At 34.8% G+C, this 26,531-nt stretch overlaps 1 protein-coding gene across 1 annotated transcript; it reads left to right on the forward strand.

Moving 5' to 3' along the window:
- The first annotated feature begins 8,873 nt into the window (after positions 1-8,873).
- LOC107780374 (inactive beta-amylase 9) lies at positions 8,874-13,498 on the forward strand. The gene is made up of 3 exons (XM_016600901.2): positions 8,874-9,376; positions 11,708-12,190; positions 12,443-13,498. Exons 1-3 carry the CDS (start codon positions 9,128-9,130, stop codon positions 13,322-13,324), a joined length of 1,614 nt encoding a protein of 537 aa, XP_016456387.1. The 5' UTR covers positions 8,874-9,127; the 3' UTR covers positions 13,325-13,498.
- The last annotated feature ends 13,033 nt before the right edge of the window (positions 13,499-26,531 follow it).

Consider the following 26,531-nt stretch of genomic DNA (forward strand, 5'->3'; position numbering starts at 1 on the left):
CTAGTGATGGTGGAGTTTTAAAAGTTTTTCAAGATGCTCTTGTGATCATGAAAGCACACAGATATGGTTCGTTGTATACTTTATTGGGCTCCACTGTTATAGGCCCTACTGCAGTTTCGGTATCAGACAACTTGTCTGATTTTGATGGCATTAAATTTTGACATATGCCCATTGGGGCTTTTGCGGAGAAGGTGAAGCAAATTTACTATATCAGCCAAAATTAGGCCAAGGTGGAGATTTGTAAAAGATGGCCTTATTTTTAGGCTTTTTATTTGTGAGCCTTGTTAGCACATTTGGAGCCTTTTATTTAAGGCCTTGTTGGCCAAATAAATAGCCTTGTATTTTGAGAGGATGTGGCCAATTGTTGGCCAAGCATTTCTTTCTTCTCTTCCCTATATAATGCGGATTCTCTACTCATTTGGAAACACACCAACAAGACTTGAGTTTTCATTTCTTGTTTCTTCCTTTCTTCCTTTATTAAGAGTTTTTTGTATGAGAGTTGTTGAGAAGCACTTGTGTGAACCCTTTCTTTGGAGTGATCTTGTGAGGTTATTCCCTTAGGGTATTTGGGATTAATTAGAGTATTTACTCTAATTTTGTACTCTCTTTTGTATTCTTATTGTTATAGTAAATTGCCCATATCCGTTTGTGGACGTAGGTCACTTTGACTTAACCACGTTAAATTTGTGTCTTCTTTATATACTTTAATTGTCGTTGTTATCAACTTCCATTGTCTTTGTTATTGCCATTATACCATTGTTTGGCTATATTTCGCACTACCCGGGTTTCCAATCCTAACAAATTGGTATCAGAGCCGGATCTAACTGGGTTAGTTTCAATAGCCAAAATGTTGGGTTTCAAGCTAGATATTTTTATACTTTTAATAAAAATTTTAGTGCAAATACAAAATTTTTGCAAAAGTTACCGGGTTTATGTGAACCCGTAACTTTTGCACTAAATTCGCCTCTGACTGTCTATGCATATATCGAATATTTTACTTGTATACTAAATATTGTTCTTTGTTCTTGAATATTCTTATTTCAGTTAGGAGTATCCTTCGTTTTTCGTTAATTTGAAGCAATCAAATACGAGTTATTAAGTTCATAGCCCATAGGTAATGTAAGTCGAATATCTTCATTCTTCGTAAAGGAAAACAATTTTCACTAATTAGGGCATAGGTAAACTAAGTCGAATATATTCATTCTTCGTAAAGGAAAATAATTTTCACTAATTAGGGCATATTGACCCATAGAAAAAATAAAACTACTCACATTTCGTGTCTCACAAATTACATAGTTAAAGTGATGATTTGAGGTGTGACACATATTATATATTTATTGATTTGGTGTCAAATAAGGTATGCTAAATCTATTCCCATAATCCCTATAGGTTTAGGAAGACCTATTGTTCTAATAGATTTGGGAAAGGAAAACATATAGCCCTTATCATATTGGGAAACCTTTCTCTTATAGGTTTGGGACTATTTGGGATTTATATATAGGGGTTGTAGTTGGAGATTCTATAGATTGTATTGTACTTTTCTTTTCATTTATAGTGAAAAACTCTCTGCTCCTGTCCCGAGGATTAGGCTTAGCCGAACCTCGTTAAATCTTTGTGTTAATTTTTCTTCTCTATTTGCTTTGTGTGTGATTGTGTACTAGTTAACCCACGATCTTTCACAATAATTGGTATCAGAGCAAGGTTCGAGTTTCTACATATAATCTAGGGTTAAGATGTCTTCATCATCTTCAACAAAGTGTGAAATAGAGAAAATTGACGGGGGTTCTAACTTCAGTCTATGGAAGATTAGGATGAAATCGTCCCTGGTGTTACAAGGGTTATGGAAGGCAATTGATGAGTATTTTCCTGAAGAGATGAAAGAGACAGAGAAGGCTGACCTGACGGAGAGGCTTTGAGTGCAATCTTCATGAGCGTTACAGATAGTGTTCTTCGGGAAATTGTTGAAGAAACTTCTGCAGCATTGGCATGGAAGAAGCCGGAAGATCTGTATTCTAAGAAATCGTTGACAAACCGCCTCTACCTGAAAAAGAGGTTATACAATCTCCGTATGAACAAAGGTACACATGTTAAAACTCACCTTGATGAGTTTACTTCAATTATAATGGACCTGAAGAACGTGGATATCAAAATTGAGAGTGAGGATCAGGCCTTGATTGTGTTATGCTCTTTACCACAGTCTTATGATACTTTGTCGATACGCTGCTATATGAAAAAGATAATATTTTAGTGGAAGATGTTAGTAATACCCTAAACTCTAAAGAGTTGAAAAAGAGCTTTCCACACAACAGAATTGAGGGCGGGGGTCTTGTGATTTGAGGAAGAACACAACAAAAGGACTTTAAAAATGCCACATCAAAGTCTAGAGCAAGGAAGCAAAACTGTTTTGAGTGGAGGGAGCAAGGTCACTACAAGAGAGATTGTGCTAAGCTGAAGGAGAAAAGAGGGAAGCAAAAAATAGATAATTCGGCACATGTTGTTGACACTGCAATAGTTTTGATGATAGTGATTATGTAGGGGAAGTTTGTGCCGTGAGTTCTAGTCATGGGCAGAATTCTTGGGTTCTTGATTCTGGTGCTACTTTCCAGCAAATGAGTTGGACTGTCTACATGGGAGATGATAATCCATTACCAGTAGAGGGGATTGGTAACATCAGATTGAGAATGTTCGATGGAATTATCAGAAACATTGAGTGTTGGCATGTTCCTCGAATAAAGAAAAATTTGATTTCTCTTTCCGACTTTGAACGATTAGGGATATATGTTTCACTCCGAGAATGGAATACTTAAAGTATGTAAAGGCTCCGTGGTACTCATGAAGGGTAAACTTCATTCTAAATTGTATCATCTTCATGCAGTGTAGTTGAAGGGGAAGCTGTTGTAGCTTCTAGGAAAAATGAGTTTAATGAGTCCTAGTTGTGGCACTTGCGACTTGGTCATATGAGTGATAAGGGGTTGTCTTTGTTGAGTAAGCATAATAAGTTGAATGGGGTAAGAAAATCAAGTTTTGAATTTTTGTGAGCATTGTTTGTTTGGTAAACAGACAAGGGTAAAGTTCAGCAAGATGGCCGAGTACAAGACCAGAGACAAGTTAGATTATATACATTCAGACTTATGAGGTCCAAACAGAGTTCCCTCCAAGAGTAGTGCCAGATTTTTTATGACTTTGATTGATGATTACTCAAGGATGGTGTGGACGTATTTTTTGAAAACAAAAGATGAGGCATTTCCGACATTTTTAAAATGGAAGACGATGGTTGAGACACAGACAGAAAGAAAAGTTAAGCGTCTTCGAACTGAAAATGGGTTGGAATTTAGCAATTCTGAGTTCGATAATTTCTGCAGCAGAGAGGGCATAGTGAGACACCGCACTTGTGTCGGAACACCACAACAAAATAGTATTGCAGAACGTATGAACATAGCGCTTTGTGATAAGGCACAAAGCATGCTTTCACACTCGTGTGTTAGAAAGGATTTTTAGGCAGAAGCAATGAATACAGCTTGTTATTTGGTCAATAGATCTCCATCCACAACTATTGAGTTCAAAACTCCTTTTGAGATATGGTCTGGTTCGCCTGCTGATTATTCAAATTTAAGGATATTTGGTTGTTGTGCTTATGCTCATGCGAGGGATGGAAAACTTTTGACGAGGGAAAAGAAGTGCATATTTCTAGGGTATGCAACTGGAGTGAAAGGTTATAGGTTGTGGTGCACAGGTCAAAAGACTTCAGGGCTAATTATCAGCAGGGATGTAACATTCAATGAATCTGCCTCGCTGGACAGTCAGAGGGAGAAGGCAACAGCAGAAACAATCGTGGTGTCAGTGACGACATAGAGCTAGAAATTGAATCTCAGCCCAGTAGTTCTAAAGGAGATGAAGTGGAGGAGGTGCAAAATATTGATCAAGATGATAATCTTAATGCACTTGCGCAACAACAACTATATAGCATTGCAACAAGTAGAGAGAAAAGAGTGATCAACCAACCACAAAGGTTTGCAAACGTAGTTGGTGGGAATCTTCTCGGATATACAAATCCCGTGGGATTTGCTTTGGCAATTGCAGAGACCGTTGAGGCGTTTGAGTGTTATAGCAATCCAGAAGCTATTTAGAGTATAAAACCAAATCGATGGATTAGTGTTATGGCTAAAGAGATTGAGTCTCTTAATAAGTTTAGGCGTTGCCTAGCCTTGGTTGATGTGTGTGATAATGAATAGAGCCCTCGTGAGGGCCGAGGGCAAGGTAGAGAGACGTTGTTCCCTTTAATGAAGAGAAATCAAGCCAAGGGGAAGATTTGTTATTTTGTGGCTTGAATTATTTCTTTGTATTTTTAGGAAACCCATAATCCCTATAGATTTAGGAAAACTCATGGTCCTAATAGATTTGGGAAAGAAAAACCTATAGTTCTTGTCAAATTGAAAAACCTTTCTCTTTTAGGTTTGAGACTATTTTGGATCTATACGTAGGGGTTGTAGTTGGGATTGTATAAATTGTATTGTGCTTTTCTTCTAATTCATAGTAGAAAACTCTCTTGCTTTTGCCTCGAAGATTAGGCTTAGCCGAACCTCGTTAAATCCTTATGTTAATTTTTCTTCTATATTTACTTTGTGTGTGATTGTGTATTAGTTAACTCACGATCTTCCGATTTCAAGTAATGGTGTATAGAGGCAGACAGCATAGCTGCTGCGTACGCAGTTGTGTTGAATATTTAAATGATTGTGCATCTCATTCTATATAGTAGTATAGTAATATTTGTTTGGCCTATCCATCTATGGGTTGTGATGAATCAAACTTATTAGAAACGTCCCGCTTTGGTCAATTCTCTAATTCCTATGCATTTTTCAGTAGCAATGACTCACTCATGACTCACCCCATCTGCATCTAATCTTGAATCCTTATTGGCTACACATATCTCAGTCTGGCAGTCAATGTTGCCACTCATTTTTATGTGTTTACTCATATTTTATTTTAGGAAAAAAAAAAGGGAAGAGATTATGTTGCAGAGGAAATAATAAATTGGAATTTTCTCAAGAGTTTATATACATTACATGCATGATATGGGCAGAATGAATTATTACATTTATTTTGTAATAACTTGTCCTTAGTCCTACCTAGCCTGTATCACATAATTAATTACCTCTGTTTTGTCACAAAACAATTGGTGCCTACACAGGAATATCCACTAGGCACTAGTTATGTTCACCGCCAATGGTTTCTATAGACAAATATTCAGTTTTTGCATTTCTGATAAGTAATTTTTGTGTCAGGCTTGTGCATAAATGATTGTGAAATAAAATACTTTCCCTGGATAACATAATTATAACTCTCTGCCATACTATATGGGATTTTTAAATATGTGATAACATATTATTTATTATCATTATTATTAATATCAAATATTTATTATAGAGTTTTTTGGTAATTGCTTTATAAATGACATAATTATATAAATATTGTTTATATTATCATTGCATAAAACTTAAAGTACTAGAAGTCTGATCGCAAATTTTCGGTCGTTCAAACGCAATTGACCAGTTGAGTTTCGACACGGTATTGCAATCTAATATTTAATATATAATGAATACTTGTCAATTATATATGTGAAACAACATAGAATTGAGGTCATAGTCTCATGTTGACCAGGTCACAAATCTAAATAATTCTACTCACTTATACTAATATATGATTGCTGTTAAGCATTGCGGAAAAGGGGCTAGGTGTGTTTAATTATTACTTGAGTGCAATTAATCATGCAACATAGACGTAAACGACAAGCAAATAATTTAAGACGTACAAATTTTAAACGTTTATTTGGCCAAATTGCATGAGCTGATTTGACCACTACGTCTACGTGGGAGCTACTTGATTCAATCCCCATATATAATCCGTGCCTTAATTATAGGGATTACTATTACTATGATGGTTTATAGTAATTAAGCGTGTTTTTGTAGCTCAAAAGAGATGATAAGTTGTTTGATATATTGATACATGTATGGCAAGAGAGAACCTACAAGGAATGTAGATTATATTTTTTATCAATCATATTATTCAAGATTGATATGGAAAATAAGAATCAAAGTAGCGAAAACATGATTTTCATTAAGAAAATTTAAAAAATTTTAAAAAATAAACACGCAAAGAAGTTAGGGGATATATTCAACACTTAATATAAATATATGGAAAAACAAATTAACCATATATATATATACAAATAAGTTTTAGCGAAGAGGATTTAACTTAACCGAACCCCTTCCGCCAACCTAACTTCATCCAACAAACTTGATATGTTTAATTTTTATCCTTAGTTGTTGTTTGATATATTAATTGGTAGAATGGAGGATAGATTGCTAGTTTGCTCATACTAAAGTTGGGGGCTTATGTTCAACTTTAGTTTTTTTTTCCTGCTTGTAAATATTTTCTCCTTGGTAATAAAATTTTCTAATTACCAAAAAAAAAACCTAATAATTTAATATGTTACAACTGATTACATATACTACCAATGTATATAATTTAGCTCCAAGTCATTGAGATTCTTGCTATTTTGCAAGCTATTACTTATAATTTACTTTACCTACAAATTTTAGTTGGAGTTGCATTTTCAAGAACATGAGAAGCTAGTCTTAATAGGAGACAGACCTAACACAAGAAACGTGATGTATGTAATTACTTGAACTTTATGTCACATCATTTGAATTGGCATTAAGTTCAAAAAATTTATATTTCCTCCGTCTCAATATAAGTGAAATTATTTGACTGTGCACGGAATTTAAGAAAATAAATAAGATTTTTAAACTTGTGGTATAAAATGAGGCAGATATATTTTGTATGGCTATAAATTATTGCATAAAAGTAAATTATTTCTAAATAGGAAAATTAGTCATTCTTTTTAGCATGGACTAAAAAAAATAAGTTCACATAAATTGAAACAGAGGGAGTATAAATTTTGTTGTGAAATAATATTACGCTAATAAACCAAACAATAATTTGATTTACAAATAATGAGTCGAAGTTTTCATGTAATAGTCCTCTTAGTTATGAACTTATGATAGACAAAGCACACTTGTTATGCGTAACAAATTGCAAAAGAATGATGGGAATTTAATACATGACATCATGATGATGATAATAAACAATAATACAATATAAATGAGTCATTTCTCACTTTCCTTGGTCACGAATTTATCAAAATTTAAGTGGATTATAGATCATCTAGAATTTTTCTAACAAAATAGACATCGACCAAGGCTTACATAATAGTCTTGTGCTATTCTGAGTGGGACGTTCAACTACCAAACCCATATAAGACATATTTTCCACATAAGAATTTTGAAATTTCTGGGGAAAAAATTCAAATGAAAATGACATTTGAAAATTAGAGTTGTGTTTGAACATGAATACAATTTGGAACTTTTTTGAATTTTTATTTTTAAGTGATTTGAAGTGAAAATTTTGAAAACCGATTTTTTAGAGTTTTTAAAATTTTTAAAAAATTTTAAAATTCAACTTCAAGTGAAATTTAAAATTTTTATAATGTAATTTTTTATGGCCAAAAGCACCCCATAACATGAATTAGGATCAAATCCATTGCACTTTTAATTAGTTTTTCTCTTTTTAAAAAGTATCTTAAGCTAGAAATGTAATCACAATTAGTTGGGAAAGAGAAGATAATTATTTTATCCCTTATTAATATTCTTAACTTTCTATGTCCATTACATATATTGTTCTAGTAAAATAGACAACCTAAAATTATAATTAAAAATTAATCTATTTTCCATAAAGGCATAAACCTTATCCACATTTTCTTGAGGTTGTACTGTTAATGATTATTCATATGGTCAGCAATCAAAGCCAATCAGTCAACGAATCTAATGAATGCTTTGTTTGAACAAGCTGGCAAGGAAATGAGTCAGCAGAGCCATCGGATCATGACACGTGTCCTGCCATCTCGTTTATGGTTTCTGAATTATTCAATTGATTTTAAATTTTAAATAGTAGAAGATGAAAATTATATTATAAAAAACAAAAAGTGAGAAATAAAGTAAATAAAACAAATGGTCGTTAATTTGGTTGGCATCCCTGGCCCTTTTAACATGTCAGCAGCAGTGCACCTTTGATCTTTTCTAATATCCACAGAAAATTTTAAATGGATAATTTTAAAATATTTTTGAAAGAGAAAGAAGCTTAACCAGAAATCTACACACTGCACCCTAAGAAAGGTAAAAGAAAAATGTACTCTACTTAATTCCATTTTGATTCATCATTTCAGCTAATTTAAAGTAGTTGGATAAGATATTATCATTCTTAATTCTTTATGAGAAAAAGTACCCTCTTATTCTGAACAATGAACATGGGGTTAAATTTAACATATTATTCTGTGAATCCAGCCGGAAGAAAACATATCAATTGAATAAATTCATCATTAATTTAACAAATTAAGTTAAATACATCTTTCAATATTTTCCACAACTCCCCACACAAAATAATAGGTAGCAACACCAATATTTATAATAATATAAAATTTACTTTAACTCGAAACTAAAATTTATTTTAATATAATTCTGAATACAAACTCTACTTAAATATAAATTAAAAAAACGAACAAATATTATATCATAAATAATTTAGATTTTCTACATTAACTTTAAATTAGATTTCCAACAATCATCCAGCAACATTGATTAATTCATTAGAACTATCGAGATTTTGTATTAATTTTTTCCCTAAACAATCAAAATAACTTTAAGCAAATTGTACATACGCAACAGTTCAGAATATTCGAGCAAAAAAGGGAAATAATAAGAGAAAAGAACAGTGAAAGAAAATAGGCTTAAAATCATGCGGCTGAATTTTTTTTTGCCGTGGAAGCGACACGTGGCTCATTCTTCTTGCGGCTATTTTTATTCCTTTTCTCTTTCTTTATAAACTGGTCCCAAATCCAATTCAATCTCCATTCCTCTTTCTACAATTCCTTCAAAACTCTTCAATTTTTACCTCTAAATCCTTTATTTTACCAAATTTCTTCAAATCAAGCCCCTTTTACTTGTCATATCATAAATTTCTGGTTGTAATTTTATAAAGATTCAAACTTTTTCCGGATTTTTCTTTGGAAATTATGGAGGTTTCAGTTATGGGAAGTTCTCAGGTAAATTTGGGTAGGAGTGATTTGGGATGTAGAGAAATTGCTAGTTTTAATTTAAATTCAAAGATATCCTCTTCTGTGAAGATTTCAAGAGTATGTATTGGCCAAAGTATTAAATGGCCTTTAAAATCTTTGAATGGATTCAGTTTGAAAGCCTCTGCTTGTTCACAAGTTGAACCAGTTATATCAGAGAATGATTCTACCAACAGAAAATCTAAGCCGGTAAGCGAACTGTTCTTGTTTTTTTCTTTTTCTTTTTTTCACTTGATTCTAGTTTATTACTATTATTATTTCATTTGTATGGTAAAAAAAAGATTGGTAAATTTGAGCTTCTCAGAAAATATGTTAATTGTTTTGTTTTGCTGTAAAATTTGGGGCTTTGTAGCTATAATAACAAGAACAACAAAAAAAAACTAGTGTAAAATCTGGGTAGTTAGTAAGTTACCCCTATCTTATAAAGATAGAGAGGCGGTTTCTGACGGACGCTCGGCTAAAGGAACAGTGAAGCTTTCTTGCTATAAATTATGGTGAAAAAGGGGCTTAGAATGCTTTGAACTTTGTGTTGTTTACCAAAAAAACGCTGTTTTTTTGTTACGTAACATTCAACTTTGTGGTTTTTCTTTTTTTTGTTACATAAAAATAATTTTACTATGCTTAGTTATCACAATAATCACTTTGATCATATTTTACAAACCTTTTACCTAAAAAGTCTATTTTGTCGTTGACATTATAAATATTCTCATTTATGTAATACCTTCTATATAATATAATATACTTTTACCCAGATATTTTGCTTATAATTAAAATAACTTAATATTATTTTATTTATTATTTTTATAATATATTTGTATATTTAATTTTTTCTTAACATTAATTTTCAAGATATATGAGTAGCATAATTAAATTTGTCAATAACATTACCGTGAATAAATCTCAAGTTCACGTTCTTAATCATGCTTAATGAAATATGTTTAATGAAAATTAAAAAATCAAACTCATTGATTTATCAGCCAAGCCATACACATTAATTTAATAAATAAAATACGCACATTTAGCAAAATGACACATCAGATTAATACTTTCAAATATATAATATTAACAGATAAAGCTTTAAAAAACTTAATATTAAACACATATATCTTTGAAGCTTTTTTTAAAATTTTATTGATTATAAAAAACTATCATTTGTTAAACAAATATGTTTTTATTATTTTAAATAAATATTAAAAAATAAATATTTTTTTTATCATTCTTATATTTAAAATATATTCATGTTCGAATATGATTAAACAAATTGAGTGCCATGAAAAAATTAAATGTATGGATATATTATAAAAATAATAAATAAAATAATATAAAGTTATTTTATTTATAAGTAAAATACCTAGATAAAAATATTATATAGTATATAATATAGAAGGTATTACATAAATGAGAGGATTTATAATGTCAAGGACATAATAGACTTTTCAAATAAAAGTATTATAAAATCTGTCCAAGGTGACTTTTGTGATAAATAGAGAAAAGTAAAATAATTTTTGTGTGACAGAAGAAAGAAAAGTGACTTTTGAGTAATGAACACAAAGTTGAATGATTTTTACGTAACAAAAAGAAGAAAAATAACTTTTGCGTAATGAACACAAAGTTGAATGACCACCCATAAAATTTACTCAAATTTTAGAGAGTAACTTGTATCCTGCGGTGTTTTTGCCAGTCTAATCAAGCTAATGGAGATTGCATTGTTTCCTTAATCAATAAATATGGTTTCTTATGGTTTGAATTGTCCTAGGCTTTGTTTATAAATTTGTGAATACAACATTCAGCATTGCTTGGTAAAGCATTTAGCTAGAAATATTGAGTGCCTTCTGCAGTACCATGATGAGTGCATTGTTTGCATTTAGGTTAGTTATAAGGGGCCACTTTTGTTTCTTAGGAGCTTAGCTAGATACTGTTGAAGATAATTCTGAGCATGACTTGTTTAAAATCTCAAGTAGTTCAACAGTTAGGAATGTCAATAGACCAATGTATGACAATCAGCATATCAACATTGTATTTGCTGATGATTTTGTAAGCCAATGCCTATTTTTCAGGAGAATTTCTTCTTGCCTTGTATTTTCTTGTAATTGTGAATTCTGCATGATCTATAGCAGTTTATTAAAAGACATCGCTTGGTCGCTTAAAGCGATGAAGCCATGCAAGTGAAAAGTTATTGCTTCATTAGTGAAGGTATGTGCTTCAGAGAAGTGTGCGCTTCAAACAACAACGGAAAAGTGATCTTAACGAGAAGTGATCAGTCTTTTTGAATATCATTTTTGAGAAGTTGGATTAGTATCAACATTATTGTGCATTGGATGCTAAAATTGGTTATGCTAATTGCGATTTTATTATTATAATACTAAATCCACGTATGTTTGATATTCTTTAATTTCGTAAATTGTGCGCTTCACTTCCCGCTTTTGCTTCAAGCCCGATGTACCTTGTCGTTGTTTTTGTGCACTTTTTGCTTTTGAAAACACTGTTCTATTGCTATATTGACATTTCTTGCTTTCGCAGAATGATGGCGTGAAACTATTTGTTGGGTTGCCACTTGATGCTGTTTCAAGTACTAATACGGTAAACCATGCTAGAGCAATTGCAGCTGGATTAAAAGCGTTGAAGTTACTCGGTGTAGATGGCATAGAACTCCCAGTTTGGTGGGGGGTTGTTGAGAAGGAAACCAGGGGAAAGTATGACTGGACAGGCTACCTTGCACTTGCTGAAATGATCCAAAAACTGGATCTTAAGCTTCATGTCTCACTTTGCTTCCACGCGTCAGAGGAACCGAAAATCCCACTTCCAGAATGGGTTTCTCGGATTGGTGAATCTGACCCTAGTATCTTCTTTAAGGACCGTTCAGGACAACACTATAAAGATTGTCTCTCGTTCGCGGTTACTGATGTTCCTGTTCTTGATGGAAAGACTCCAGTTCAAGTGTACAAAGAGTTCTGTGAGAGTTTCAAGGATGCTTTTTCCCCATTCATGGATTCCACAATCACGGTATGAATTGTTCAGTTTAACATTTAATCTTTTGAGCATTATAGTTATATCGGATTTAACTTACATACATTGAGATTGTAAAGAATCTATACTATTAGTATATTTTAACCTGTTGCCGTTGTAGTAAGTTACCTGATTTTTTGTCAATGTTACTAATCTCACTTCTATGAATGATTGCCTATAGTAGTTATCGTTTAAGTGACCTATATAGAAGTCAAAAATCATCAGTGGCTAAATTTTGTCATCTTTCAGGGAATTTCCTTGGGTCTAGGACCAGAAGGCGAGCTTCGCTATCCTTCTCATCACAATCCATCCAAAATGAACAATCATCAGGGAGCTGGTGAATTCCAGTGTTATGACGAATACATGTTGAATTCTCTCAAACAGTATGCTGAAAATAGCGGGAATCCTCTATGGGGACTTGGCGGTCCACACAACGCCCCTGGATATGATCAATCACCTATGACAAGCAACTTCTTCAAGGAGCATGGAGGATCTTGGGAGACGACTTATGGTGACTTTTTCCTTTCTTGGTACTCAGAGCAGCTGATTTCACATGGAAACCGACTTCTTTCTCTTGCCTCTGAAATTTTCAATGACGTTCCGATCTCAATTTGTGGTAAAGTTCCGCTTGTGCACTCTTGGTACAGAACCCAATCCCACCCTAGCGAGCTAACAGCAGGTTTCTATAACACTACCAACAGAGATGGTTATGAAGCAGTAGTTGAGATGTTCGCAAAGCATTCGTGCCAAATTATCTTGCCCGGGATGGATCTCTCGGACCAGCACCAGCCAAATGAATCCCTTTCGAGCCCAGAGTTATTGCTTGCTCAAATCGCAGCATCTTGCAGAAGTCACGGAGTGGAAATCTTGGGGCAAAACTCAATGGTTGCTAATGCCTCAAATGGTTTTGAACAGATAAAGAAGAACTTGTCAGGTGAAAAAGAAGTCATGAGCTTGTTCACATATCAAAGAATGGGTGCTGATTTCTTTTCTCCTGAACATTTCCCTTCATTTACTCAATTCGTTCGGAGCCTTAATCAACCAGAATTGGATTCAGATGATCAGCCGCTGAAACAGGAAGAACGTGTTGAATCGCTTACTGGTAATATTCTCCAGAAGCAAACAGCTTAGGTTCAGATTCTATGTATATATTTGGACATCACCTTATGTATATCACTTAGAAATTCTAGTGCTAGTATTACACATTTGTTAGTGATAAGCTGGTTGTAGCTGAAACCTGTTTATCTGTTATATATTTATTATAATAACTAGTATGAGAAAGTTCCTTGGCATGAATTATGAAAATTTTGGTTGTCTTGACTCTTGAGCTTGAAGAGCAAAATGAGCCTCAGGATATGATTTGTCTCTCTGCAAATATTCCCTTCTGGATTATGAATTTTATTTTGAAAGCTCATGAATTACAAGGGTGATTGGTTTTCGTATTTTGCGGTTAAAAGGTAGTATTCTGAATTCTGGAACAAAATAGGACCACTTAATAATATCTCTTCTTTTTCCTCAGTTGTATGAGCCTAAGTAATTTGTTTAACACAGGCAGTGAAATCTAAAGCCAGCATTGTTCTGGTTTTTTTTACAAACTTTTTCCTATATCCACGATTTGGATTTTACGTCGTGAATTAAAAAAATGACTAGGTTCAGAGAACTCGTAACGGTTTGAAATAGATTGATATTATTTCTTTCAAATCAGGCAAATGATTCAAACTAAATTGCTCCCAAGAATTGTCATGTACCCAAAGATGGACAAAGCGATATCTTAGAATCTCTGATTTTCTACATAAATGACATTCCTGACAAAAAACTGGGCCCAAGTTTTAATAACACAATCCCACCAAGTAAGAAACCAGGGGCTAAGCTACAATATTAGGTTTCAAATAACTCAATATTTTTTACTTAGATGGTATATTATATTAGAATATTTATTAATTATGTATTAATATATAATTATAAATCTAATAACTAAAACGAGCTATATGCTTAATACTACCTTCGTCATTTTTACTTGTTTACTATGGACTTTGCACAACCCTTAAAAAATAATAAATGAAGTGCATAATTTACCATGATACACATATTAACTGATGTTTATTTTTAATTAATTTAAAAAAATAATTTAAAATAAGTAATTAATATTATGAGTATAACAGAAAAAAAAGTTGTCTATATTGTTATGCTAAAAGTGACAAGTAAAAATGAAAATCTATTTTTAGAATAAAAAACAAACAAAAGTGAACCGAGAAAATTCATAAACTTCGATTCACATATAATTACGATAATGTTTCTCTTTGCTTTGAAGATAACGAAAACTGTACAGACAAGAAATAGGTATCTGTAACAGTGGCCACAGGCCAAAATATAGAGTAACATCAGACAGATAAGAAACCTTGTGATTTGTGAACATCGAAAAAAACCGTACATTTGGCAACATATGGCGTGTGCACTTATCTATTTGTTTATTCAAATTCCGACACTATATGTGATTGAATCTTCACCAAGAAGAAAACTATGAAATGGTTTAAAATATATATATATATATATATATATATATATATATATATATATATATATATTGATCCACTCATAGATTTTCTTCTAAATTAGCTAGAAATATGGAGGTAAACAAATATGTTTATCCGTAAAACGGTACAGTTGAATTTGTTCGTGATTTCTAGACAAGTGAATTAATTTGATCCAAAAAATAACAAAATAACTGATGAAATACAAAATACTCAGCCTTAAAATGTAGATGAAATGATAGAGTTGTCGAGTCCGGGAACAGGATTTTCGGGTACGATAATGATGAGATCAAAAAGCGAGAAAGCAAAACTGTATTAAAATTCTTTATAGAATGTAGTGTAAGTTAGCCTGAAAATTCATGTCCCTTACAATGATCATTGAGCTTATTATTTATAGTTATGAAGAAGGTATTAGGGTCGTGCCATTCTTTAATGTCAATTATGAGGAGCATTGATGAAGACGTAACGGTGAACATAAATGCCAAATTCTCTGTAACGGGCCGTTGCTCTTAATGCTATGGAATATTCCTCATTGAATGCTACCGGGCGCAGAGTATTCAATGCCTTCATGAACGTTATCTTTTCCGGTGACACACGAGATAGCTGCGTCCGATTTTTCGTCCTCCCGGCTTAGGTTCCACGTGTCCCCTTCTTGGGTGGCCACATGCCATAACATATTTTACCCAATACAGATAGTCCTCCAGTGACATAACTTTGTGTTACCGGAAAGTTGGTAGAAGCACTCTTTTGGCGGGAATTACTATAATTCCTTTTGAAGGCCACTGACGGTTGATTAGACGTCTGTCACTCCGTATTTAATGCCCCGAACACGCGTCTTCCCATGATTTAACACGTTTTTTACCGGTTATCGAGGTAATCTTAGCCAAGGATTTAGCCCCCAAAATTTTACTTATACGTATGAACTTGCCCCCTTGTATTCCAACTTTTTTCATCTTATTTCGCCTACTGAGTCTTCATCTTCTTCAAACAGAAAAAATCCTTTCTCTTTTTCGATGGTTTCTTCCTCAAAACGTACTAGTTCTTCAAAAGGCAAAAACAAAACTGACGACTTTGTCGCTCCAACCGTAGACTCCATCATACCAAAAAGACTCAATACCGCAAAGGATTTTGAGGAGAAATTCCTTTCTGCTAATGCTTGTACATGAGCTGTTAGAAGGTACCCTTTTTCCATTCGTCCTTCCAGTATTCCGCTGTGAAGAAAGGTTGCCGTTGCCATGAATTGGATATCATCGCTCCCGATCTATCGAAGCGAGTGACCCTTCCCAAGGAAGGTTTTACTACTTTTACACATATCCTTTACTTTGGGTGCGTTTTCTTTGAGTGGAGAGCTTGATTCCATGATTGCATAATTTTGCCTCCGCTATCAGGTGTGTTTAGCACAGGTAAGTCGTTCTGTGTGAAGGATGGTTGCCTGCCTTCGACGTTTGTGACAAGAAACTGTAGAAGAGTTAACATTAGCTCACATGATAAATCTCTACTCCCCAAAGATTTTTCGGGGGGGGGGGGGGGGTTGGTGTATGATAAATCTCTGCAAATGAGGTGACCATGCTTTGTTGATCAACATGGATGATGATAGTGATCGCGGGTGGACGGAACGGTTCACCACGGTTTCCACTAGCAGTATCATTTCAACAACGGCTTCATCCTTTCCGGCCGCTTGAAACTGCGCTCGTAAGATCTCTAATATTCCTTCTTTCATTAAATATTATTCTATGGACGTGTTTTTATTATTTGTATGTTTCAGCAACTCGATGTGTCTCACCGGTGGTGAAAGTCTTAGACCAGTGGGTTCAGAAAATTTTGGACGTCACAACGCCCGAAACTAGCTTGTGGAAAGAGTTGGCCCCAAAATACGGGTGGAAGGACAAAAATCATGATAATTTGAACTTACCTCGCTTCCATATTTCTCTGCTTTGCATATCGATTAAACTCTTCTGACTTGTTTATGAAATTAGGTCTACCTGCGGGCTCTGTTACTATCCCCGAGGAGGATGTTTTGGTTGATCCCGTTGATGCATCGAGGCTGCTTCAGGACGCTCTCACTCGAACAGATATCTCCGGGCCTGTTTCGGGTGCAACCACATCTTCACGGAGTCCTCGGCCAGAAGATAAGCAACCAAAGAAAAGACATTCCTACGTGGCCGGGGAGAAGAATAAGCGGACGAAGACTGCTGTCCCCGAGCTATCTCCGGTGGCAATGACGCCTGGTCCTCCTTCTGGGCCGGTTATAGACACTGTGATGATTGATGACTGTTGCGACCAAACACACTCACGCAAGTATACGCGGTCGTCAAGTAATAAAGTGACTCAAAGTCGGATGTCGAACCCACGAGGACTTATGATTAACTATTAACTAAATTAGCCTATCTTAATTATCTAAACAAGAATTAAATCTAAAAATATTTTATTCTAACTAATTAAATAAGAATAATATAAATAATAAACTTTGAACAGAGAAAGAGCAGACTTTTATGATATCAATGTAATGAAAACGATCTAGGGTTATGGGCTATCTAACAATCCTATTGTATTCTTCAATTGAATTGACCGACTAATTTATCTAGCTTATTGGTTGACAGGGTTAATGCTCATAAGAATCTGTCGAGTTCTTACTCGCCTATTCAAGCTAACCTAACGCCTATATGTCTATGGAGTTAGAATCAACAAGAACGCATTTATAATTCCTGTAAATCAACCAAGCAAGGCAATTAGGTATATGTCTATCCTAACCACGAATCCGTTCCCCGATGCCCGAGTTCAAGAACTTGCCCTACTCAATCCTATATGCAATATAGAATTCCCACTTTCGAGTTCAATTCTAGATTCGTAGATAATATTCAATTGGTGATCAATCAATTAAATAATTAAGTGCAAGATTGAATAAATAAACTAATATGATAAATCAAGAAGTCAAAATCAATATCCGAATAACAATAGTCATGAAAGAACCACAACCCTAGAACGTGAAGTTTAGCTCCACATAGACATGGTAGCCAAACAACAAATCATATAAAGAAACATAAAAATTACTAAGTTTGGTGGGAGAAAGATGAAACTTGATGAATTCCGGCCTTCACAGCTTTTTCGTGGCTTTTTTTTCCCTTTTCCAATATGTTCGATAACCTAAAAGAGGCATTTTTGGCTTATATATTGCGTACAAAAGTCGTGGGCCAAAGCTCTCCTATTCCTAGTCCAAATCGGCTTCAGGGATTGATGCTAAGGTGGATGCGACGCATCCACCTTGTCCTCCATTTCAATTTTTTGCCTGCGAAGGTGGATGCGACGCATCCACCTTGTCCTCTATTTCTCAGCTTGCATGCAATGGTGGACGCGACGCATCCAGCTTCACTTCTACTTCCCAGTTTCGCACGCGATGGCGGACGCGATGGCCCAACTTCACTGCTAAGGTTGCATGCAGGATGATGTTTTCCTAGGTTGGATGCGACGCATCCAACACTTCTTCCTCTAGCTAAACCACCTTTTCTTCATATTTTGCACTCCGAACACCTTAAATCGTCACACATAACTTAATTAGTCATCAAACCAATAATTACACCACGTTGGGTGTTTTAAAGATTACATAACATCAAAAAGTGGTTAAAGCATGGGCAAAGTAACATCAACACATATCGAAATATGCCAAACATCAATGACGATGAAGAAGCTTTGTTCGTCCTCGAACAAACCATCCTATAGTAGACGAAACAAAATTAAACTCTTATCATTCAAAGCACACTGCACCTATGACCGTGGTTATTTGCTACAATTAGGCTCTAGACTATGCATCAACACACTTCCCTTTTCTTATGCCCTTCTTTAAACATATTCGAACAAAGACAACATGCTCATAACAATCCTAACCTCAAAAACCGACTCAATGTCACAATGCACTCATGGCTTGAACACCCAACATCATAGAGAAGTCTAATAACGTTACCTATCCCTCGTGAAACCATGTGCCCTCACAACAAAAGCAAAGAGAGTAGAATCAATCCACACATTCGAATCTCATGCTCACAAAGAAAATCGCTCACTCTCACAAAAGAAGTCGCATGCATGCAATTGGTACCATAGGCTTGCCCTTAATGTAAATCTCTACTAATGTAAGCTCGCTCGATCTAAAATCAATTAGGACTTTTTCATGGTTGTAATGTGGGCTAAGGGACGGGTAGGATATATTTAAGGAATAGTGACTCACCCTCCTAAGCACTTTAACACATCATAAAATTACTTTAAGCGCAAATTCTTCAACACCACTTCAATTTCACAAATAATATCACCCCCAAAACAGTCCCTTTTTCTTTAAGCACTACTTTAATTCATACCCACTAGCAAGAACAAGATAACAATTTATTCATTTATATTTTTCTTTCTTTTTTTTCCAGATTTTTCTCTTCTTTTTTTTCTTCTTTTAATTTCCGCTAGTGGTGTATTATTTTACAAAATAAGTGCACCCTTCTTTCTTTCATTGGTTCCACTCAAAAGTCACCCCACACTTAGTCCCTTCTTACTTCTTTTAGCGCTCATCTAACAATTAAAGTGCTTTAAGAGGTAAAAGGATCAAAACAATGTCAATTAAGAATAAAAAGGGTATAGGCTTGTAATGTGGGTACCAAATAAAAGGTCTACAGGCTCAAAAGGTTTAACTAGGGATAGATTTTATTTGTGATAAGCAATAAGCTCAAAAAGATCAAAGAAAGCCTAAAATCATTTTTCAAACCGAGCATCACCTAAAATTTCGCTTCAACTCACATACCGGGCAAGTTCTAGACACAAGTACACTACATGGACTACACAAAAACCTCACCACACATGGCACATGACTCATTAAGGACGATCACATTCCGACTCTCAAACAATGCAAGTATTCACGGAGCCACGAGATATTAAGTATTAAACACAAGGTGAACATAAGTCATGTAAACGAGACATAGGCGCCACAAAACATGCTATCCAATTTAACAAGGCATCATCAATAAATTCAAATCATACAGAAGATACTACACATGCCAAAGCATAAATATGTTACTATCAAACAAGTCAAGGGCGCCTAGGTTCATCATTCTTGCTCCTTTTATTCCCTAAATTCCTAATCTACTCGGAAAGAAAAAAACTACCCGGTTCAAACTACATCCCATGGAAAAGAACCGAGGCACAAAGAAAAACCACAGGGGATTATTACTACCTAAAGAAAGCTAAAAGACATATTTTGAATTTTTGTTTAGACTTTAATCCCTCAAGAAAACTGTCTAGGAGATCAATCGTCGGGAAAAGTCCAATTTTTCTACTTTTTCATTTTTTTTTTTAAAAAATTTCTTTTTTTTTCTTTTTTCTTTCACAAAAGCTACTACACTTAAGAATGAGTACTACAACTAAGCTAAAATAGCACAGAAACTCATCCAAACGATCTCCTCACCCCACACTTAAAATTTTGCAATGTCCTCAATGCACATTATAAATAATAAAAGGGTAAACGAGACTCCCTGGTAGGCCAAAGGCCGAAGCAATAGCGGCTCACGAGGTACTCAGACTTCCCCCAGGCATCGTCCTTTGTGTGGGCACCCCACACTTAGTCCTCACCGTCTAGCTCGCTTTTGCACTCTTCTAATGGCTTTGCTTCCTATGCTCATAATCCTACAAAACAAAAATAAATACTATAAAATAATAAAAATAAAATAAAATAAAAAGTAAACAAAAATAAAAGAAAGCAGTAACGCTGGGTTGCCTCCCAACAAGCGCCTGATTTAACGTAGCGGCACGACGTGAACCACTTTTTGCCTCCACCTCGAACTTATGAATTGAGCCCCTAACATGGCATCCAGTTTGCGGCTATGCTCCAGTGGTGGGGCTACAAAAATAACCAGGCCAAGTAATAAATTTTTCACTCTACACTTCTCGGCCTTTAGATGAGGAATGTATTTTTTGCTTTTTGGCATGACAAATTCAAAAATATAGGCATCATGTTCCTCTTCCATTGACTCCTCCAAAGGCTTAGATGACTCGATTTCCATGTCATCATCCAAATACAATGTCGAAAAATGTTTAGAATGAGGACCAACACGCCCCAACTTTAGAATTGTATTACTATTTATATCCTCATATGTGCACACATTAGAGTCTTCAAATATAACATTATCTGCTACCTCGCATGGCTCTAGTGTACTTTTCTCAACATGGGCATCATCAACAGAAATATGCTCGAATGATTGGCTCTCCACTTTTAGCTCCTCAATTTGGCGTATAAGCTCCTTTTCAGCTTCTGACAACTCATTACTATTTTGTTGGGCGATAGACGCAACAACCTTTGCATTTAATTTATCTTGCAAGTCGTGAATAGTAGTGACAAATTTATAGATCCCTTGTCCCAGTTTAGATCTTCCCTCTATAAAGTGTCTCATCCCATCAGTACGTTCCTCACGTTGAGCTTCATATATTTCTAACTTTTCAGCCTGTTCTGCCAGCCAAGTTTGGCTCAAAATCTCCTCTTTTTCAAAAATTTTCTCTTGCTGGTACTCGCTCTCTTCATTCAATTCTTCCATATTGGCCTTCATTCTTGTGATTGCTGCCCTCATTCTTTTCATATCTTTTTTGAGTTCATCCTGTTGCTCTGCTACTTGCCTCAGAATATCCCTAATATATGCATCAGGCTCCATATCCTGCACTTCATTGCCCCTATCAAACTCAGAAATATCATTAGAAAGATCATAATAAGGGCTCAGAGAAGGATGAACAAAATTAGGACAACCATCCCAATGGCCATCTTGACCACCACACATATTACAAATATTCCACTCAAAGGATTGAGATTGTGCGCACAACTCGCTCCTGGGAACATTCTGACAATTTTTCCACCAGTGGGGTCCTCCACAATATGGACAAGGATCATCAAAATAAGAATAACCATCATTCGAACAATTTTTATTCCAAGATGCCATGCTAAAATAAATAAAAAATACTAACTAAAATAAAATAATAAAAAAACATGAATAGATAAAAAAATGTCTAATCTAGAAAAATAGCAAATTTCTAAGTCCCCGGCAACGGCGCCAAAAACTTGTTGCGACCAAACACACTCACGCAAGTATACGCGGTCGTCAAGTAATAAAGTGACTCAAAGTCGGATGTCGAACCCACGAGGACTTATGATTAACTATTAACTAAATTAGCCTATCTTAATTATCTAAACAAGAATTAAATCTAAAAATATTTTATTCTAACTAATTAAATAAGAATAATATAAATAATAAACTTTGAACAGAGAAAGAGCAGACTTTTATGATATCAATGTAATGAAAACGATCTAGGGTTATGGGCTATCTAACAATCCTATTGTATTCTTCAATTGAATTGACCGACTAATTTATCTAGCTTATTGGTTGACAGGGTTAATGCTCATAAGAATCTGTCGAGTTCTTACTCGCCTATTCAAGCTAACCTAACGCCTATATGTCTATGGAGTTAGAATCAACAAGAACGCATTTATAATTCCTGTAAATCAACCAAGCAAGGCAATTAGGTATATGTCTATCCTAACCACGAATCCGTTCCCCGATGCCCGAGTTCAAGAACTTGCCCTACTCAATCCTATATGCAATATAGAATTCCCACTTTCGAGTTCAATTCTAGATTCGTAGATAATATTCAATTGGTGATCAATCAATTAAATAATTAAGTGCAAGATTGAATAAATAAACTAATATGATAAATCAAGAAGTCAAAATCAATATCCGAATAACAATAGTCATGAAAGAACCACAACCCTAGAACGTGAAGTTTAGCTCCACATAGACATGGTAGCCAAACAACAAATCATATAAAGAAACATAAAAATTACTAAGTTTGGTGGGAGAAAGATGAAACTTGATGAATTCCGGCCTTCACAGCTTTTTCGTGGCTTTTTTTTCCCTTTTCCAATATGTTTGATAACCTAAAAGAGGCGTTTTTGGCTTATATATTGCGTACAAAAGTCGTGGGCCAAAGCTCTCCTATTCCTAGTCCAAATCGGCTTCAGGGATTGATGTTAAGGTGGATGCGACGCATCCACCTTGTCCTCCATTTCAATTTTTTGCCTGCGAAGGTGGATGCGACGCATCCACCTTGTCCTCTATTTCTTAGCTTGCATGCGATGGTGGACGCGACGCATCCAGCTTCACTTCTACTTCCCAGTTTCGCACGCGATGGCGGACGCGATGGCCCAACTTTACTGCTAAGGTTGCATGCAGGATGATGTTTTCCTAGGTTGGATGCGACGCATCCAACCCTTCTTCCTCTAGCTAAACCACCTTTTCTTCATATTTTGCACTCCGAACACCTTAAATCGTCACACATAACTTAATTAGTCATCAAACCAATAATTACACCACGTTGGGTGTTTTAAAGATTACATAACATCAAAAAGTGGTTAAAGCATGGGCAAAGTAACATCAACACATATCGAAATATGCCAAACATCAATGACGATGAAGAAGCTAGTGATGAGGGAGCTTCTCTTCATAGAAGGCGACGATCCTTATCATCTCAACATGACGCTCAACCTGTTGCGACAGTCATACTAACCTAGGATGATGTCTCGGCACTTTGGAGAGAATTTTATTTGGTAGATAATGCCAACTCCCGTTCTCGGGCCCCAATTGTTGTGACCGGTACTGCAAGGCAGAGTACCGGGTCCTTGCCGTCTTCGGTTGGCGAGTACCCAACATCCAGTGTTGCTTTTGACACAACTGTTTCCCATTCTTCTACCCCATCCGCTTCACCACCATCTTCTCCAACACCAGCAATTGCTATATCACTTCCATCTTCATTCATTATTCCACCAGCAACATCATCTCCAGCGGCTGCACCTGACCATGAAGAAAGCGTTCCTCTTCCACAATCCCCAATTCATAGGAATTTGGGGCAAAATTATGCTGCCCCTTCTGAAGATCCTCAGAGAAGGAGGAATGTCACTCTTTCGGTCTCTATCAGGTGCAATCTTATTTCCCGGCCGGTGGAGTTTGCTTACTATATGAAGCCTTTGGCTTCAGATTAGGATTGGGAAAAGATTCAGACACTCTCGGGAGAGTGTTTGTTGAATAATACTATGCATAACGCCGCATCGATACGTTTCTTTCTTCCTCTGTTATTTCTCTTACTTTTGAATGAATGTATTTTAAGTTTTACCTCTTCTTGTTTTACATGCCAACTTTCTTGCTTCTGAGGGCTTTCAAAGGTTGATTCGTGAGAAGGAAGGACTTACTTCTGAACGGGATCAACTTTTGGAGGAACGGGACCAAACCATTCTTCGTCTCTCAAAACTGGAAACCAGAGCCACCAAGGCCGACGTTTTGGAAGCTCGTTTGCAGCAAAGCGAGCAAGAATTGATAACCCTCAGTCAAGAAGTTGGCCTGTTGAGGGTTAGATTTGATGAAGCCAAGGCTAAATGGGCTGAAGTCCAGGACGCCATTCTTGCTTCAACCGAGCGCGAGGCTGCTGCTGCTGAAATGGTAACTAATTTGGAAGCAGCCTCAAACTCCAAAGTCGAAGAGCTTGCTGTTGCGGGGGCGAAGCATGCCCAACTAGAAGCGAAGTACAGGAAAACAATCGAGCATAACATGCTCTTTAGTTCAACTGTTCGCGAGCTTGACGTCAGCCTTAAATCTGTTAGGTCCGCTCGAAAAATCTTTCTGCCTAGATAACCCAACTCAAAGAAGAACTCAAGCGCCGAGATGCTTCCCTCGTTGTTGAAAAAACTTACACCATTTACAGCATGAGGAGAAAAGCCTTGAAAGAAGCCAAAGTTGGTGTCATTGATATTGATGCCGAAATTGCTAAGGCACACAAGCTTGAGTTAGCCGCTAAGACTAGCCTTCCATCGATGTCCGATGTATCTGGCCCATCTGGTTCTGGTTCTGAATTTTCGGGAACTGAAGAAGAATCGGAGGGCGACGATGTTGAAGATCAGGCTGGGGAAAATCTCGAGCCATCGGTGGAACCGTCTACCACTCCCGGGGGCGTGGACACTTCTCTTTCTCCTGGGCCTGGAAGTACTGCAGTTTAGCTTTACTTGTCTTTTCCCGTTTTGTATTTCTTTTGGCACGTTCTTGTAAATAAAGACATATTTTTGCTCAAATGTTTGTTTGAGTCTTACTTTTGCTTGAATATCCGTGCAAGTTTTTTAACCCTTGTATTCTTTTAAGGATTTTGCGCATGTTTTTCTGTTCACATTTTTCTATTTGTGGTCTCAGATATATTTTCTTCGATGCACTTTGTTTCCGAGAATTATCCCTTTTACGTGAGGGTTTCAATAAGTATTTGCGCAAGTTTGCTTTTTGCGTCCTTTTCATATGCGGTTTCGGATATTTTTTTTTACGATAGTATTTTTTATTCCGAACATAAATTCTTCCGAAACCAATTCTTTAATGTGAGAATTTTTTAAAAAAGGATTCTCTTATATTTACGGTACTGTTGAAGAGCACGTCTCATGTTCATTAAAGAGAGGGCCTCTCAGAATCTCTGATATTTTTACATAAATGACATTCCTGCCTTACAAAGACAAAAAAACTGGGCCCAAGTTTTAATAGCACAATCCCACCAAATAAAAAACCAGGGGCTAAGCTATAATATTAGGTTTGAACGAACTCAATAATTTTTAGTTAGATGATATATTATATTAGAATATTTATTAATTATACATTAATATATAATTATAAATTTAATAACTAAAATAAATTATATATTTAATAATAAGTTTAAAATTCATAAACTTCAAAACAGATGTAATTACGATAATGTTTTTCCTTTGCTTTGAAGATAACGAAAATTGTACAGACAAGAAAGTAGGTATCTGTAACAGCGGCCACCGGCCAAAATATAGAGTAACATGAAACAAATAAGAAACCTTGTGAACATCGAATAAAAACTTACATTTGGCAACATATGGCGTGTCCACTAGATTATCTATATATATATATATATATATATATATATATATATATATATATATATATATATATATATATATATATATATATATATATATATATATATATATATATATATATATATATATATATATATATATATATATATATATATATATATATATATATATATATATATATATATATATATATATATATATATATATATATATATATATATATATATATATATATATATATATATATATATATATATATATATATATATATATATACTACTAAACATTAAAAAATTTAACCTTGTAAAAATTGTAGTAACTAACTTGCAATCATTGGTTAAATTACACTGGTAATGGAAAAAAATAGTGTATATAACCATAAAGAAATACTTTTAAACACTTCTTCCTTTCTTTCTTTTTTTAACGAGGGACAAAACAACCTCTTTTCAAATACTTCCATCAAATACTAACTAATCTAACACAAACTTCTATGCATGTGAAATTAAAGATAAGAAAAATAGCACCAAATTATTCTTTGCGGTCCATAATAAGTGATTTTGGCTTTTTTTTTTTTGTGGTCCAAAATAAGTAATTTTTTCAGATTTCAAGAATGATTTAACTATTTTTTTCCTACATTCCCCATAGAGTAAATAATGTTGGAGTATGTGTTAGGAGTGTTTATGTGAAGAGATAGTAAATGTTAATATGGTCAATTTTATTGTTAATTAATGTTAAAAGGTGAATTTCTTAATATGTGTGAAAATAGCTTAAAAAAATTACTTATTATAAATCGGAGGGAGTACAATATTTGATTTAAAGAAACAATGAGGATTATAATTTCTAAAACATCTCAAATCTAAAGAGAATC

This window comes from Nicotiana tabacum, chromosome 14, assembly GCF_000715075.1.
Source record: "Nicotiana tabacum cultivar K326 chromosome 14, ASM71507v2, whole genome shotgun sequence".
Lineage (NCBI taxonomy): Eukaryota > Viridiplantae > Streptophyta > Magnoliopsida > Solanales > Solanaceae > Nicotiana > Nicotiana tabacum.

Coding starts and splice junctions, on each gene's coding strand:
- LOC107780374 (XM_016600901.2), top strand. CDS start 9,128: ATGGAGGTTTCAGTTATGGGAAGTTCTCAGGTAAATTTGGGTAGGAGT. Junction 9,377..11,707: donor CCAACAGAAAATCTAAGCCG/GTAAGCGAACTG, acceptor TTGCTTTCGCAG/AATGATGGCGTGAAACTATT. Junction 12,191..12,442: donor TCATGGATTCCACAATCACG/GTATGAATTGTT, acceptor GTCATCTTTCAG/GGAATTTCCTTGGGTCTAGG.